This window comes from Canis aureus, chromosome 1 (assembly GCF_053574225.1).
Source record: "Canis aureus isolate CA01 chromosome 1, VMU_Caureus_v.1.0, whole genome shotgun sequence".
NCBI classification, from domain to species: domain Eukaryota; kingdom Metazoa; phylum Chordata; class Mammalia; order Carnivora; family Canidae; genus Canis; species Canis aureus.
Window position 1 is genome coordinate 11476187 of NC_135611.1, and position 18472 is coordinate 11494658.

At 31.9% G+C, this 18472-nt stretch overlaps 1 protein-coding gene across 2 annotated transcripts in view; it reads left to right on the forward strand.

The window, feature by feature from the left end:
- The window catches only part of CDH19 (cadherin 19), a 94396-nt gene that overhangs the window by 36182 nt on the left and 39742 nt on the right, over positions 1–18472 (forward strand). The window contains exons 4-8 of one of the 2 annotated variants that reach the window (XM_077886541.1): positions 4655–4765; positions 6160–6324; positions 12762–12943; positions 13483–13736; positions 17823–17944. In XM_077886541.1, the coding sequence (XP_077742667.1) occupies positions 4655–4765; positions 6160–6324; positions 12762–12943; positions 13483–13736; positions 17823–17944 (834 nt within the window). Of the gene's footprint in view, positions 1–4645; positions 4766–6159; positions 6325–12761; positions 12944–13482; positions 13737–17822; positions 17945–18472 lie in introns of both variants that reach the window. The other variant, XM_077886525.1, reaches the window with a different exon arrangement.

Below are 18472 nucleotides of genomic sequence, written 5' to 3' on the forward strand. Positions count from 1 at the left end.
TGTGTATCTTTCAAATTTATATCTACAATTTATTTTCTACCAATTTTTGTGAATGGTGTCAAGCATGTGCCAAATTCTACATCAAAAGAGAAATAACTGATAGATGAATGTGTAGATGGATGGAGATATCCATTTGACCCTGCAGCTTTTATTGAAACGACTCTCCAATGCCCAACTGTGCCACCATTGCAAGAACGAGCTCTCCATATATGTATGATTTTGTTTTTGAATCTCTAGTCAGTTTTATCTTTTGTTGTTACAGGGACTAATGCTATATTGTCTATTGCTGTGGTTGTGTCATAAACTTGCTATCTCGTTAGTGCAAGTCCTTCAGATATTGTTCATCAAAATTATCTTGGCCATACGTGGTCCTTTGCATTTCCATACATATTTCATAATCATCTTTTAAATTTATCCAGTAATACAACCTGCTAGGATTTTATTAGGATAGCATTTATATCATGGATCTATTTGTTGATATATGCTGATGTAGTCCTCTAATTCATAAACCCAGTATTTTTATCCATTTTGATCATTAATTTCCATTTGGTTTCTTTGTAGAAGTCTTTAATAATTTTTGTTTAGATATACTTGGGTATTTTTGTTATATATTATGCATTTAATTAAAATAATTTATAAATATATGTTTCTGGTATATACAACGATGGATTTTTGTGTATCTTTTTTCTTAGGACCTTGCTAATCTAATTATCCGGTAAAACTTATAGGTATATTCTTCTTGATTTTCTGACAAAAACACTGTTGCCTTTGAATAATTATTGTAATTTTAAAAGTGTTTTCAATATTTATGTACCTACCTACCTACCTACCTACCTACCCATCCATCCATTACATATGTATCATTGGTCTATCATCATCATAATCTTTAATCATTCATTTTGGTATACATGGCATTGCCTCACTGCATTTTCTAGGAAGTACAATACAATGCTTTAAAAATTAGCAGTGGTAATAAACTTCTTACTTTTTAACTACTTCAGAAGGAAAAGTTCTAACTCTTCACAATTAAATATGATTGCTGTCAAAGTTTAAAAATGCCCTTTATCAGAATTAGAAAGCTGCCTTTTCCCCCCTAATTTTCTGAGTTTTCACTGCAAGTAGAAATGGAATATTTTCAGATGTGTTTTATATATCTAATGACAATTTTTTATTCTTCTTTTTTAAGCCATTAATGTTACAAATTATATTTGTTCATTTTCTACGTTTAAAAGATCCTTAAATTTTAGTAATCAAAAATTCTAAATGCTTTCTCCTATGAAAATAAACATTTTAAAATATTTCAATAAGTATGTTTGACCTTAGCCTGTATTAATTATGTTCTTGTGTAGGATAATATTCACTATATTTTAGAATCAGCTTCAATTTATAATGATGGATGGGTGTTGTTAGGGACTGGGATGACCAGGAGACTGGAGCCACAGTTCCCATAAAACTGTTCAGAGTGATTCTTACAGTAAACAAAGATCATGTCATAAAAGCAGTGATTATGTAAGCCTAGAAAGGTGCTTGAAAAGACCCTCCCTGTGCCATTCATTTTGATTCAAAGATGAGTAATGCAGCTCTGGGATTACTGATAAATGACGGAAGGGTTACTTATGTTTGAATGACAATGAGTAGAAATCAAACATTTGTTTCTTTCAACCATGAAGTGTCCCTTTACCTATTTAACTGGTAATAGGATAAGGGGGGAAGGGGACTGTGGAACAATTATTTTTTTCATTGAAGGACACATTATTGGTCCTATAGTGATTGTTTCACTTTTGTGTATATATATAGCCAGTTCCCAACTGCAAGTGAATGTACAGGTGGATTTTTATTTTTTTTACAAATGACAAGGAAAACATAAATGGAAAACATAAAACAAATCATATCAAAGGGTTTTGTAATTCTTGACTACTCTGATGTTTATTGTTACAGTTTATGTTACTTGACTGTTTCTTAAAGATTTGTGTAGTATTTAAGTTACTGAAGAGGAAAATATGTAGATTTACTTATGTCTTTTGATTTTTTGTTTTAGAAAAGCCTTTAGAAAATATCTAAAAGGATTTAAAGTTGCTTAACCTATATTTAATGAATTGTGATGTCAATTAAAAAACAAGAAAAAGCTAAATAAAATAAAACAAAGTCAGATAATTAGAGGGATATAAGAAGTGAACATTGCTAAGTTCTGAGTTTTACAACCAATAATTTACAAACCATAAGTAAGAATTAAAAGCAAAACTATACGTAATTTTTTAAAATTCTGTTGCATATTTTTATCATCTTAATTTATTTTATATTTCTTTCATGGTAACTTTATAATAGGATAGACATGTGTAAATGCTCTCTCTTACACACATACACACACAAATATAAGGAGTAAATCACTAACAGTTAATGAATGTCCATTAACAATTGGCTGCCATTAAAACACTGTAGAATTATCTCAATTCTACTTTCGATTTAAAACAGTCATAAATCTCACAAGGGAAAATAATAAATATTTCCCAGAAATTTAACTTAACAAATTCACATTAGAAACTTATTGTGAATATTTGTAATATAATATTGTTTTATCCACTTAATTTCTTAAGAGTTTGACTATTTGGATTTTCCACACAGAGAAATTATTTTATGTGACTCATTAATATATTACATTAGGTTTTCCATTTAGTAGAGAGCAAGGGAGTGACACGTTAGAACATTGAAGAGGTATATTCTGCTTAGAAGTAAATAAAGCATCAATTAAAAATATCCTTGAAAAAAATGGGAAAAAAAAAACCCGACTTTGTAACTTGTTTTTCTATAAATGAAGTGCAGGGTGATCTGTGAGTCAGTGTATTTTCATGATCTTCCTGGTACTAATTTGTATAGTACTAGGTAAGGAGGTCTAAAGTCTTAATACTAAGAATTTCTTTTGATCAACAACTAATCATATAATGATTTTTAGTATTGCTTCTGAAACTAGATACAGGTAGTGTAGTTCTGGAATCTAGAAATGCACTCCTATAGAAAGAAGTGAAATGGAGACATAGAGAGGAAATATACAAAAAGTAAATGGATGTGTACAAAGAGAGTAGTTAAAAGAACAATTCTTGCCCAATAGAAACTGATTGAATTGATGGTCTCTAAGAATCCTTTCCTCAGAATGACTCTACAATTGCTACAGAAATGCTATTTATTATTTGTTGATTCTTTATTGATTTATTATTATATTGAGATATAATTTACATATAACATCGTGTTATACATTACAATATGTAATTACCACCTTGGCATTAGCTAGCATTGTCATCACATCATATATCTTTTGTGGAGGGGGGAGTATTTAAGATCAAATCCCTTAGCAGCTTTGAAATATACAATATAATATTGTTGACCATAATTGCCATACTGTGCATTAGCTCTCCAGAACTTATTCATTTTCTAATTGCAAGTTTCTAGGCTTTGATCAACATTGACTGAATTCTCTTACCTCCAGCCCCTGTTAACCAGCAGTTTACCCTCTGTTTCTACGGGCTCATCTTTTCTAGATTCCATATATAAGTGATATCTTTGTCTATCTCTGTTTAGCATAATGCCCTTAGGCTCCATCCATGTTATCACAAATGGAAGGAATGTATGGTAAAACACTTGAAACTAAGGTGAATACATCTTGAGTGGTTATACAGTATACAAGTGTTAAGTAACTAACAAAATACTAAGACAAAAAAACAAATAGAACATACATTTGAGAGCCACAGTAAAAGTTAACAATTTTATTACGCAGGAAAAGAAGGGCTTCCTTTTTGAGTGTCTCCGCTTATAAAGTTAGATTGTATTGAAAATATTAATGATGCTAGTTGTAAAGAAAATCACATAGGCTACTTGACTCTGATGTTCATGTTGCCATCCTTATTGACACAGAACCATGATGTTTCAGTAAATACGGATTTCCAACAAGATCTATAATGCTATTCCACGTTTGCATGAAGATGATTTAAAAGCTAAATGCTTTTAAAGAAATATGGTTAAGAATGAAGTTTAAATGTACAAATACCTTATGTTTTATTGATTGTTATTGAGAACACTTTAGGTCATATCTAGTAGATTTTGTTTTGTACTTAATAAAAAAAGAATTTTTCAAAGTAAATCAGTATTTTATTGAAGGGAATTAAACAGGGAAGATAATTATGCCCATCCTCAACTTGATACTAATTCAAGCACATTTCAATGATTTTTATTAATATTTTATCAACATTCTGTGACTTTTTTTTAGTTATAGGTCACAATATAATTTTTAAAGTAAACTGCTTCCAATTCTCTTTTGATTCTTCCGCTAATGCCAACACCTTTGAAAGACCCTGAATTATACATTATAATGGATCATTTAATAGTTACATTTCATTACAGCATAGATCTACATGTTTAAAATTCTACATTGCCTATAGGAATTAGGGCTATTTTGCATGAGGCTATATTCTCTTGTTTATATAGGATAATATTCGTTTTATAAATCTGAACAAGGAGGGCTCCTCTTTCATTGCATATCATCCACTTGCTTGCTTAAAAGAGAATGCTATATAGAACTGTGTTGTTCAATAATACCACGCTGTTCAATAATATCATAGTCTTAATTTCTTGTTACTATTTATATTTTCTTGAGGAACATTAGTCATCCAGGTGACAGCAACTGATGCTGATGATCCCGCCAGTGGTAATAATGCTCGTCTCCTGTACAGTTTACTACAAGGCCAACCATATTTCTCCATTGAACCAACAACAGGTATTTCTGAATGAAAAAAAAGTGCCATTCAACAGGATTCTACATAGGCAAATGTCAGAGCAAAAATTAATCTGTATATAAACATGTTGTACAGTACACCTGATGTTTCAAAAAATAAATGGGCTGTACTTTTAAACATTTAAATCCTTTTAGGCTTTTAGCTGATTTTTCTAACTTTCAGAGATTGAATTTTCCAAATCTACACCACTAGAAAAAATCTGTCTATATGATATAAAACATATGTAAAGAGTATGACAAATCAATTGGAAAAAGAAAAAAAAACAATTTAAAAACATACTAAAAGACATTTAAAACAATTGGCCAAAAATTTGGTATACAAAAAGCCTACAAGATTAATAAAAATGATTAACCTCAGGAGTAATCAGGAGAATGCAAACTAAACTAAAACCACAGGAGATACCCAATTCTCTATGGAGTCAACACCCATTTCTCTCTGGAGTCAAACATAGGGAGATATTAGCAGTGTCTGTTTAATATATTCACTGTATTCTATAGTGATTTATATAACAGATTATACTTGTAAATCACTTTAGTCCACAATTAAAATACCATCACAATATGGTCCAATTTATCCTTTTGTGATTTTACAGATCTCACAGTCTTTTAATGAACACTTTTCCCAGACACAGTTGAGAACTGGCCATTCTCTTTCTTTGTGTTAGTGTTCCCCAAATTTTTAGGCCAACATCCTCTGTCCTATGCACCACCTTAAATTTCTCCTAGTTTTATTTTTTTCAGTGGTAATTAATTACTTTTTCACTAGTTTTGTAGAAAGTTGATATTTATTATGATCCATCTTGAGTTTGAAAATCTGTGTACATATTTATCTCTATTGGTAGATTATGAATAACTGTTGGTCAAAAACAAACCCTTCTTTATATATCATGACTTAAAATAGACTTTAACATCACAGGTGCACAATATTTTTTGCATAAATTTGGTTTTGCAATTTACACATTTACTTACAATTAACTTTCTTCAAATTTAAGGGAGAAGTTTAAAAAAGGGAGAAGCTAATTGTAGCACATGAATATTATGTTAGGGAAGATAGCAGAAAATAATTTGAGGTAAAAATAAGATATTCTTCTTTTCTACCTGCAGATTATATTAACATACTTATTTTCTTAAGGGTTTACTGGTGTTTTTAGTATTCTGATGATTACTTTAAACTCTAGACAGAGTTGGCATTTATTGTTGTTATTATTATTGTTAATTAATATTATTATTATTTTCTCCAAGACAGTGTCTAGCATATTGTAGTGACTTAAAATGTGTCAAAAGAATTATTGTATGATTGAATTCTTAAGAAATTAACTATGAGAATACCATGATTAATATGAAATAATAAATTATGTTTTATTACATTTTTAAAGGAGTTATAAGAATATCTTCTAAAATGGATAGAGAACTGCAAGATGAGTATTGGGTAATTATTCAAGCCAAAGATATGATTGGTCTGCCTGGAGCTCTGTCTGGAACAACAAGTGTATTAATTAAACTTTCTGATGTTAACGACAATAAACCTATATTTAAGGAAAGTAAGTTGAAAACATCTTAAATTCTCATTAAAACATAATTATACTTACATTAAATATATGCAGATAGTAGGGTTTTGCATCTAAAGCACTACAACAGCAGTAGAATTGTATAAAATAAATTTGTCAATTATTCTATATGTGATTATTTTTATTAGTGTGAAGAAACAAATATAAATAAAAAACTAATGTGGCTTTTTAAATTGCTTCTATAACAATTTCCGCAAATTTCATGTCTTAAATTATTACCTTAATGAAACCTGTTGTAGGTGTCACCATTTTAAATTCAAGGTGTCTGCAGGGCTGTGTTCCAAGGATCCAGGGGAGAATCCATTTCTTTGGATTTGGTTGATGACAAAATTCAGTTTTTTATGTTTGTAGGATTAAGGTCACTGTTTCCTTGATGGCTGTCAGCTGAAGGACACTGTTAGCTCCTTAAGGCATCTTTCTGATTCTTGTATAAACTCATGCACCTCAAACACAGCAAAAGGTGTTACATCCTACACACACTGTCATCTCTCTGACCTGCACTTTTGCCTCTTCTTCACTTTAAGGACTGATGTGATTAGATCAGGCCCACTTGGATAAACCAAGACATCTCCATATCTCAAGGTCAGCAGATTAGCAATATGAATTCTACCTGCAACATTAATTACCTTTTTTCACTTTATGTTATATATTCACAGGTTCTGAGGTATTAGAACACAGATATTTTGGGGGATTTATTGTTTTGTCTACTGTGAGTAATTATCTCAAGTGATACTATTTTATTTTTTAATTTTAATTTTGTTTGATATTTTAAAACTAAGAACAAATAAAAACAATTCACCTATTTCTATATTCACCTATGATTTATGCATATGAATATATACACACACACACAATCTTTCATATATAAGAGAGATCATATGGTCTTTGTCTTCCTCTGACTTATTTCACTTAGTATAATGCCCTTGAGGTCTATTATGTTGTTGCAAATGACAAGATATCATTCTTCTTTATGAATAAGTAATATTCCTCTGTGTGTGTACATGTGTGTATATGTGTGTATCATAATTTCTTTATCCATGCATCCATTGATGGGTATTTAGTTTGTTTCCGTATTTTGACTATTGTGAATAATAATACAATGAACATGATAGTGCAGATACCTTTTCTAGTGTTTTCATTTTTTTGGATGGATACCCAGGAATGGAATTGTTAGATCATAAGGTAGTTCTATGTTTAATTTTTCGAAAAACTACCATACTGTTTTCTACGATGGGTACACAAATTTATTCCCACTAACCATGTACGAGGGTTCCCTTTTCTCCACATCCTCACCATCACTTCTTATTTCTGGTCTTTTAAATAATAGCCATTCTAACAGATGTGAGGTAATATTTCATTATGGTTTTGATTTGCATTTCCCTGATGATTAATGATATAGAGCATTGTTTTGTAGATCTGTTAACCATCTGTATGCCTTCTTTGGAAAAATGTCTGTTCAGGTCTGGTGTCCATTTTTAATATTATTATTATTATTATTATTAATAATATTTTATTATTAATATATTTTGGATGTTAATATCTTATCAGATATATAATTTACACATATTTCCTCTCATCAGTAAATTCTCTTTTCATCATTTTGATGGTTTCCTTTGCTGTGCAGAAGCTTTTAGTTTGATATAGTACACTCAATTTTTCTTTTGTTGTTTTTGTTTTTGATATTAGATATAAAAAAATCATAACCAAGACCTAGGTCAGGGAGCTTACTGCCTATGTTTTCTTCTAAGAGTTTTATGGTTTCAAGTCTTAGTTCAAGTCTTTAATTCATTTTGAGTTAATTTTTGTGTATGGTGTAAGATAGTGAGTGGTCCTGTTGCATTCTTTTTCATTTGGTTGTCAAATTTTCCCAATAGAATTTATTAAAGAGACTGACATTACCTATTGCATATTTTTGGCTCCTTTGACATAAATTAACTGACCATATATGTGTGGATATATTGTACTTTTGTTGCATGTTCATGCAACAATTCAGAGGGCTTATCAGAGCCCCAATTGCTCTGATAAGTAATAAATACAAGTTAAATCACGTGTTGTGTTTCAGGAGTTTCTTGTGAAAGTCTGGGAGAAATTATTTTTTTCTTAGGAGATTCCCCTCCCCCCAGGGGATTCTTTCTTAGCAACAGAAATGCATTTACAAGCAATTCTAGAAATCATGAGCAATTATCATGATAGGTGGAATATATAAGCAAGTATCAAAGAGAAAAGTAGATCATGCACTGACATACACACACACACACACACACACACACACATCCCCCTAAGTGATGCAGACATGATGCAGTTCAGCTAATTTGTGCAAAGCCCAGAGTTATTAGATCTTCTGACTTTTCAAAAAAATTATAAATCTGGATGTATTTCTGGGCTGTTGTCAAATTTAAAATTTTTCAGTTTAATGTGGCCATTTTTAAAAATAAAAATCATATAGATTTAAGGTATGCAATATGAAGTTTTGATATCATATACATAGTGAAATCATTACTAGACAAGCTAATTAACATATCCATCTCCTCACATTGTTACGTTGTGTGGGGGTGTGTGGTGAGAGCACCTGAGATGTTCTCTCAGAAAATCCCCATTATATAATACAGTAGTATCAACTATAGTCACCAAGCTGTACACTGGATTTTTAAACTTATTTATCCTACATCATTCCAGCTTTGTATCATTTGAGTCACCGCTCCTGATTTCTTTATAAGTCAATGAAACAGCTCCTCTTTGGATGGAATTTAGGTAATAAGGCAGCAGTTTGTGACCTTCATCTCCATGTTATAAATGCATCGTGTATATGACTATCTCTACAAAGTGTGTGTCCTAAAGACAGGAAGGTGATGTGTAATGTAATCTGAAATACTCAGGACTTTATGAAATGACTGCCATATAATAAATACAGAAAAATATATTGATAAATCTAGTCTATGTTTTATTCAGATGAAGGTGAAATAATAAGTTGAAGAATCTGGAAGGCAGTACGCCCAAAGAATGTTTGTTGAGACAAAAATGCCCTTGAAGTTTCTGCTGCCATCCTTATTTCTTCTCATTTTTCTTAACTTTAACATCATAAACATTGATAAACATAATATCTATAAGTATAAATAACAATGTATGTATACATTGACATATATCTGAACAAATTAGAATATTTAAAATAGTTTCTAAAATTCTTATAGCTAACCACACCCCTCATGTAAAATGATAGCATTACTATTTTCAAATTTGAGTGTGGTGAACATGATTCTAGTACCATAAAGTTACCTCACTCTTTAAAATAGTTTTCTCTGTTTCCATGCCACACCATAATCATGTGAATATATGTGTATTGGCTGTTGTTCCAGAACAGAAGCATGCTGACCTCCTTATTCTTTAAACTATTTTCCCTGATTTTAATCCTATTGTCCTCCTCTCATTTTAAATATTTAATACATATCTCCTCTGAAATGTACAACCTCCCCTCACCTCTCAATCAAGGGCATCTACTCTGCCTGTTAATTACTATTAACATTCAAACATGTGGTTGTCATTGTTTTCATCTTAAAGACAAAACAAAATAAATACATTATTGATTCACTTCTGTATCTAGCTAATCATGCTTCATTTTCTTTTCCTTTAGAGAAAAGAATTTTTAAAATGTTGAGGGGTGCTTGGGTGGCTCAGTTGGTTAGGCATCTGCCTTGGGCTCAGGTCATGATCTTAGGGTACTGGTTTCAAGCCCCGTGCTGGGTTCCCTGCAAGCAGGGAGTCTGCTTCTCCCTCTCCCTTTGTGCATGCTCTTTCTCTCTTTCTCTCAAGTAAGTAAATAAAATCCTTAAAAAATATGAAATGTCAAACTCATTATCTTATTTGCTGTCTTTTAAACTCTCTGGAGACCACTCCAGTAGAGTTTCATCCACACTGCTTGGCCAAACTGATCCAGTCAATTCTATCAATAATCTATGTGCAATCAAATCCAATAAATTATCAGTCCTAATATAGTGTCATTTTTCAGCAAGATTTGATAGGGATTACTCCATTCTTATGTGCTTTTTCATCTATCTCAGTGGTCACTTTTTAATCACTTTGTGTATTTCTACTATCAGGCCTTAGAATATCATTTCTCATCCTTTTTCATTCACTCCTTGATATTCTCATCTGGCCACGTGACTTTAAATGCTACCTCTATGCTGACTCTCCCAGATACATACCTCCAGTATAAACCAACCCCTGCACTGAACTACACATGTGTATATACAACTGTCTACTCAGTATCTTCATTTATGTGCTATATATATTTAAACTAGACATATATTTGAGTTTCTGATCATGCCTATCTTCTCCTCTAAACCTCTTCTTTTCATAGCTTTTCTCATTTCAAAGACTATCAAATCCAGCCTTTGTATTGCTCAAGGCAAAATCTCGCCCATTCAATTCAATTTAAACAACCCAACTTTGATTACACTGAGCCAAATCTACTTCAATTCTAATTTCCAACTCCGACTGAATTGATGATCAATTTTGCAAAATTCTTGCTAGTCTCTGATTTTCAATGTTCTGTGACTGCATGTGCACATGTGATCTCTCTCTCTCTCTCTCTCACACACACATACACACACACAAACACACACAATCTCTCCTAATAAAAAACAAAACTTATTTGTTTAAAGATTTTGAAGTCACCTTCCCCTCTATTCTTTCTCTCATATCCGAAATTCAGTCCTCTGCTGATAACTGTGGGTTCTGTCTTTTAAAAATACCCCTAATCTATTTCTCAACAATTGTATTTGCAACTGTAGTTCATACTACCCTCTTAATTTGTCTCCATTATTGTCATAGGCTTCCATCTAGTCTTTCTGCTTCCACCTCTGTTCTCCTCTGGTCTACTTCCAACACAACTTGAGTGACTTTGCTGAAATGCAGGTCAGATTATATCACTCAAATTCTTACCATGTCACTCACAGAAAAAGTCACAGGCCTTAATATAACCTCCATTGTCCTAAACAATTTGCCATTATCCAGTCCTATTCTATTACTTCTGGGAGCTCATGTACTAGCATTCTACCCTTTTTTTCATGGACAAACCAACACCAGGCAATTGATCTACCTAGGTCACTGGAAAACTTTAACCACTGGTTTTGTGGCCTTTTGGCTTGCACTTCCCTCTTCCTGAAATTCTGTTTTCTATAGTATGCATTTTCCCACAATGGAAAAATCACACAACCACTTTGCAGCACAGTTAAGCTGCTGCTTCCTGAAGATTGTAAAAATATTAGCAACTTTTAAGTGACATTTCTCCCATTTTAAAAAAAGAGAGGATAATCTCACAAGGCAATCTGTGAAGTGACTTGCTATATTCTAAGAAAATCAGTCTCTTTAAAAAAAATTTTATTACATGTTCCTTTTTTAAATTCTACAAAGTTTCATTTCTTTTGTTATAAAGATGTATTTATTTGAGAGAGAGAGAGACAGACAGAGAAAGCATAATTGAGGGAAGGGGCAAAGGGAGAGGGAGAAGCAGACTCCTTACTGAGACAGGAGCCTGATGTGGGGCTTGATCCCAGGACCCTGAGAACTGGACCTGAGCCACAGTCAAATGCTTAACCAAAGGAGCAATCCAGGGCCCCCAAGTTTCATTCTTTAGAATAATGACATATATTATTATTTCCCACATTTTAACATAAATCACAAATAATAACTTACAAATGGCTATCAACTTTATGCAAGTTACTTCTGAAAAATAAAGGAAGCAAAGCTAATTATTTACATCTATGTATTTCAAATATAAGTGCCATTGTTTTCATGTAACCAAAAGGATGGGGTCATCTGATTTCAGCATGGTTTTCAAACTACTACATCCATTCACTAAGTCCTGTGGATCCCGCCCCCCCCTTTTTTTTTTTCATTTCCACTATGGCCAATACACTCAGGCTCAGAATCTAAAATCAGACTATTACACTTACACCTCACTTATTTATTCTCTCCCATCTCTAATTCACACTTACATTTACTAGTAACTTTAGGTATCAGAGTGAAATTGAAAACTATTTATCAAATTTAATTGGGATGGTTGAAGGATATAATAAAAAATAAATCCAAAAATATCAGCAAAGTATACATATGAATAGAAGTTTGGAAAATATATGTACTGGTGATAGGACTTCCTAAGCTATATTTGAGAGAGATTAATAGATGCTCAAGTAGGATATTAGGGAAATACAAAATACAGATTACAAAAAGAAGGGATAGATAGATAAATGGATAGATAGATAGATGTTAGATAGATAGATATTGACTTAGGAAAAGTTAACTGGTAGAAAGTGAGGGTATGGATTTTCCCATAGTCCACAAAAAAGGGTGCTAAAATTGAGAGTTCCTTATGTTTATTATTTGTGTGAAGTATCTGCATTTTGTTTTTAAAGGGTTATACCGTCTAACTGTTTCTGAATCTGCACCCACTGGGACTTCAATAGGAAGAATCATGGCATATGATAATGACATTGGAGAGAATGCAGAAATGGATTACAGCATTGAAGATGATTCACAGACATTTGACATAATAACTAATAATGAGACACAAGAAGGAATAGTTATATTAAAAAAGGTAGATATATTTATAATATTTACTTCACAGAATGATAAAAATCAAATCAGAAATACATATAATTATTTTGTATAGCCAGTTAGTTATTGCTTCATTAAGTAATTGAAATGAGAACTGAATTGAAATGTGATTTATGGTTTAGGGAGCAAAGGAACTCAGAGATAAGACAGAGGTATTACAGAGTCTCAAATTATTTGTAGAGTAGTTTTTTAAATTATTTTTTAAAGATTTTTAGAGGACAAGCTTTTTGGAAAGATCTTAAAATTAATACTCAATCCTATAGGATATTTATGCCCAGAAAAGTATAATTTTAATCCTAAAATCCAAAACATTTTGTAATAGATATAAATAACAAAACACAGAGATTTGCTATGCGGCTGCTTAATGATAATATCGGAGGGATCTAAGCAAGTACATGAGAAGCAAAATGTAACTAAAAAGCAACTAAGACTTAATAACCCAAACTTTTTTTTTTTTTTTAAATAATACCTTGGGTTAATGAAGCCGTTTATTCTTCTGCACACTGTATTTCTTTGTAGAAAGTGGATTTTGAGCACCAGAACCACTATCTTATCAGAGCAAATGTTAAAAACCGCCATGTTGCTGAGCACCTTATGGAATACCATGTTGAAGCTTCCACCACCTTCGTAAGGGTCCAGGTAGAGGATGAGGATGAGCCTCCTGTTTTCCTCCTCCCATATTACCTATTTGAAATCTTGGAAGAAAGCCCACATGGATCATTTGTAGGCATGGTCTCTGCTACAGATCCAGATCAGAGGAAATCTCCCATCAGGTATGTGTGCAAAGCAGCTTTGTATTAATAAATGAGTGATTACAAGTTAGCCTGAAAATAAAATGTCATAGAAATGTAACAAAGATAAATCTGTTATTCCTTTATGTGGCACTTATTAAAGGTGCAACAGTTTAAACCAGTTAACTATTGATAAAGTTGTGGTAAAATAAGCAATTATGGCTGTACAGTTGTCAGTCACCAACCAGAATTCAATGAAATCAGTTCTATTAATTGGGGTGAGGGAAAAGAAACCATTGATTATGCTAAGTCAGAAGCAAATCTGAACAAAATATGCTCTATTTAAATACTACTAAATTAATATTTAAAAATTGAGAAAGCTTTCACAGGATACCCCTTAAAATAGTAACATGAAATTAGTCCACTTGGTTAGGAACAAGTTTCTGTGTTGCAATTAAATAATATTTACCATCTATTAATCTAGTCTGTTATTTTCAGGTGCTATATTTTCATATTTTTTCAGTATTTGACTGTAGACCTGGTCAGACAGGAAAACAAAACCTGTTACAGGTCTCCTTCCACCACCTTCCCTTATTCCTCTGTTCTCCATGCTTCACAGTTCTGAGAATTTTACAAACTTCCATGTATTTATTAAGATGTGGCTATTGCTTTGTATTTTGTAGGGGCTTTGATTCAAAGAAGCTTCTTTTAAGTTTTTGAAACAGAGAAATGCTCCCACTTTCCCAGTGTAATTCCTAGTCATAAAACACCGCCTTCTGATATTTAGATATAGTTCCCACTTAGTAATAGTACTTTCTGTAATAAATATAAGTATATTTGTCATATTTCATGTATATAATTATAACCCAGTAATTAGATTTTTAAAAGTAGTATATATAGTCACCTATGTATTTTGAGAATACTAAGGAATACATAATTCTAAAATAATGCCTTTACAGATTAAGATGTTTATTATACTATCATTTATAATAATGAAACATTGGAAACAATTTAAATTTCTAATCATAGTGGTATAAGTAGGCGATGGATGATAAATGCTTGAAATGATGCTTATAAACATAGCATAATTTAAAAATAATACAAAATTACTAGAGTTGTGTGTTTACTACAAGTAAAAATATTACCTATCTATGAGCCACATAAGTGAGCCACACCCAAATATTAATAGGTGTTATGTGTTTTTTAGTATCACTATTGGTGGTTACTTGATTTTCTACCAAGAATATTTTAGCTAATAGTTTTTCCCTTTATACTGAAATTAATCACTGTAAACATTTTTTAGTGCCTATCAAAAGAATGCTTTTAATGTCTTTTATGGACATTGTTTCATTTGGAGATGCCTTTTTAAAAAAGATTTATTTATTTATTTATTTATTTATTTATTTATTTATTTATTTATTCATGAGAGAGACACAAGAGAGAGGCAAAGGCACAGGCAGAGGGAGAATCAGGCTCCTTGCAAGGAACCCAGTGTGGGACTTGATTCTGGAACCGGGATCATGCCCTGAGCCAAAGGCATACATTCAACCACTGAGCCACCCTGGCATCCCTGGAGGTGCCTTTTATATAAGACTGCTTTTCATATGTTTGTTAGGATGAAAATAGCCATTGAACACATTTCAGTAGGTATCCACCCACTGTTTTTGTTTTTATGGTTTTTTGGGGGAACAAAAGATCCAGAAAATGTTTGAAATCCAATGCTAAATGAGTTCAATTGACTTTTAGTGTGATATATCTTCCTTAATACTCACTTGCTACTACGTAGCAAGACATATAGAAACCAAAGGAAATTAAAGGGCATTCTATTTTGCCCTCAGGGTGTTCCCCATTTTGAGGAAAGAAATTAACATATAGAAAACAAATTGCTTTACACCTAATTCAAATAACTCATATTAACTTAGTTTTTCCCTCCATGTAAGAATTACCTGATATTTCTCCAAAGTATGGAGATTCTCAGGCTCAGTTTCAGCAAGTCTTCGGTGAGATTAACTGGTTTAACAAAGTATTCTCACCATTGTTGTCATTGTTAAGTGCAGAAAAGCTTGAGAAAATATCCCTTGAACATGAATTATAATAATAAGGTTTGTGGTGAATGTCTAAGAAAAATGGGGTGTAGATATTAAGAAAGAATGCAATAATTAGACCTGAAATTGGTCAGTCTTCAGCAAGACAACTGAGGGCAGGGGAAGAATAGACAAAAATTGACATTATCAGAAAGAACATAACTTTTGATCCCATAAACATTAAACAATATTATAGGGAAAAGCCATGAATGACTCCAAGTCAAGAATTCAGACCAATTCCTTAGGAAAGTCCAAACATTCACATAAAAAGATAAATAACCTGGGTAGTCATGTATGTGACAAATAGGAAGAGCTTTGTGGGTTTTTGGGAATATAGGAGTCTTCTGTGGAAGAGGTTGTCATTAAACCTCTTTCATCTGTGTTCTAATGGAAGCACTTAAAAATCCTTGAAACACCTAGTAGATCTGCAGCCTACTTGGAAAAATCCCCATTTGTTTCTGGGGGTGGCTTTTGTGTGTCTCAGTTGCTTTATCTGTGAAGTGGGAATAGTACTTTCGTAGAGGCATATGAGGATTAAGAACACGAGGCATAGACATCTGGAGAAGCATGCGTGGAAGAACCATTTGTTTACCATTCAGGCAAGAGCTGTTGGCAATGGGAGAATGTGGGCACATTGTATTCATTCAGCATTTTTGTAGGAACGAAGAGTTGCATAAAAAAGAAATCCAAAATCAACCAAACATCAAAACTTCACATTTTAAGCTTTTGGCTCAAGCTCTTTCTAAAATGTATTGCACAAAACTTTCCTTTCTTAAATAGCACATATTGACTATTTTAAAATGTTACTGATGATGCAAGGTCATGATCCTTAAAAACTTTTATTTGAAAATTACTTCAAACATTTGATTGGTTTTACTTGGAATGATTTATTATAGAAACAGCCTATTCTAGTTGCTCAATACAAGATATTAACGATTAAACTACTATTGCTCTTTGCCAACAGATCTGCTTTGAGTAGGAAATGTGACCATTTGTGGATATGGCAGTAAATTGCTTATAAAAGTTTAAAATGGGATTGAATTGAAACCAAATTCCTTTAAAGCTGAATTCTCTGTAACTTCTATTTTAATTCCCCCCTGAACACCAGTCTACAAATCAGTGTGATATTTTTAGAGACCTGTCAATTCAAGATTAAAATATTCTCATCTTGCCACATAATTATGGCAAACCTCATTGATGTCTCATCAAAGTCTTCAGGAATGTATGTGCAATGAGAAGTCATCATTGAACCCAAGTTATTACTCTTCTTTAATTTTTATTATTAATCATTTGCAAGTAGATAACACATATTGAGTACTTCAAAGGCTTCTTTCATTGTGAGTTTGAGATCATTTTCCAGGCCTTTGCATGAGGGAATTTTATCTGGCTTCTTTCCATGCATGCTCTAACAGCATATTCCATCTACTATCTTACTTTTGGAGGATACACACACACACACACACACACACACACACACAAAAACCCACATCTCATTTTTATTAAATATTATCAAAGCATTTTTCTTTAAACAAACAAAACCAAACAGTTCTCATATGTCAGCAATCAGGTAATTATAATATCATGCAGATTTAGCAAGCATCTATATGGGTAGGAAAGAAACTCAGCAGTTTAGGGTGAGGATATGCTTTACATTGCTTCAAAGGAGAAAAAAGGGTTAAGAAGCATTAATTTTTACTGCTATTTAATTGTACTTCTCTTAATTTTGCAAATGACATTTTTACCATTTCTTTTTAGCTAAATCCTTCACTTGTTAAAATTTTCTCTTGGGATTGAGAATCAATTACGTGTTTAGATTTAGCATACATCAATTTAAATCTGAGACCATTTTAGTTTAGTTCTTTTCTTTTTAATCCTCACTGAGTGGAATCTTGAATATATGCATGCACCTTTCTAAAATTGTTCAGCATTACATTATCTATATGGAGTACGCATTTAATTTGTCTAATTGCCTCAAAAGGGTTTTATATATCACAGTTATACAGAGAAAATAATAAAATTAAAGAGTCCTTTTTCTTTGGTGCAGGTATTCTATTACCAGAAGCAAAGTGTTCAGTATTGATGACAATGGTACAATCATCACAACTAACCCTCTTGATCGAGAGATTAGTGCTTGGTACAACCTAAGTATTACAGCCACAGAAAAATGTAAGTACTCATTTAGGACCACACATTGGCTCAGCATATATTTTCAACCATTCAATAATCTCCAAATGTAGGGAAAGAAGCTAGCTTAAAATTTATTGGAATTGGAGTTAAATTATATATATATATATATATATATATATATATATATATATTCATATATGTGTATTTTATTTTATCATTTTAGATTACCAGTGTCTATTCATTCCTTTTATAGCTTATTTATATACTTACCACTAAATACTTTAAGACTTTTTATTGTGAAAAAAATGAATATAAATTTTGCAAGATTTTTAAAACTGGGATATATTTAATATATATTTTCTATAGGTTCTCTTAGAAGTTATGAATTTAATGAAAAAAGAAAGTCTTATGTACATCCCCCCCTTCAAATTTCACCCTTAAAAAATACATATAGGTGGAAAGAAGTTATAATATTCATTTCATAGGAATCTTCCACTTAGAGAAAAATTTCAATTTAGAGAAATGTTTAATTAATGTTATACATTTTTACTACTATCCAAGGAGTAG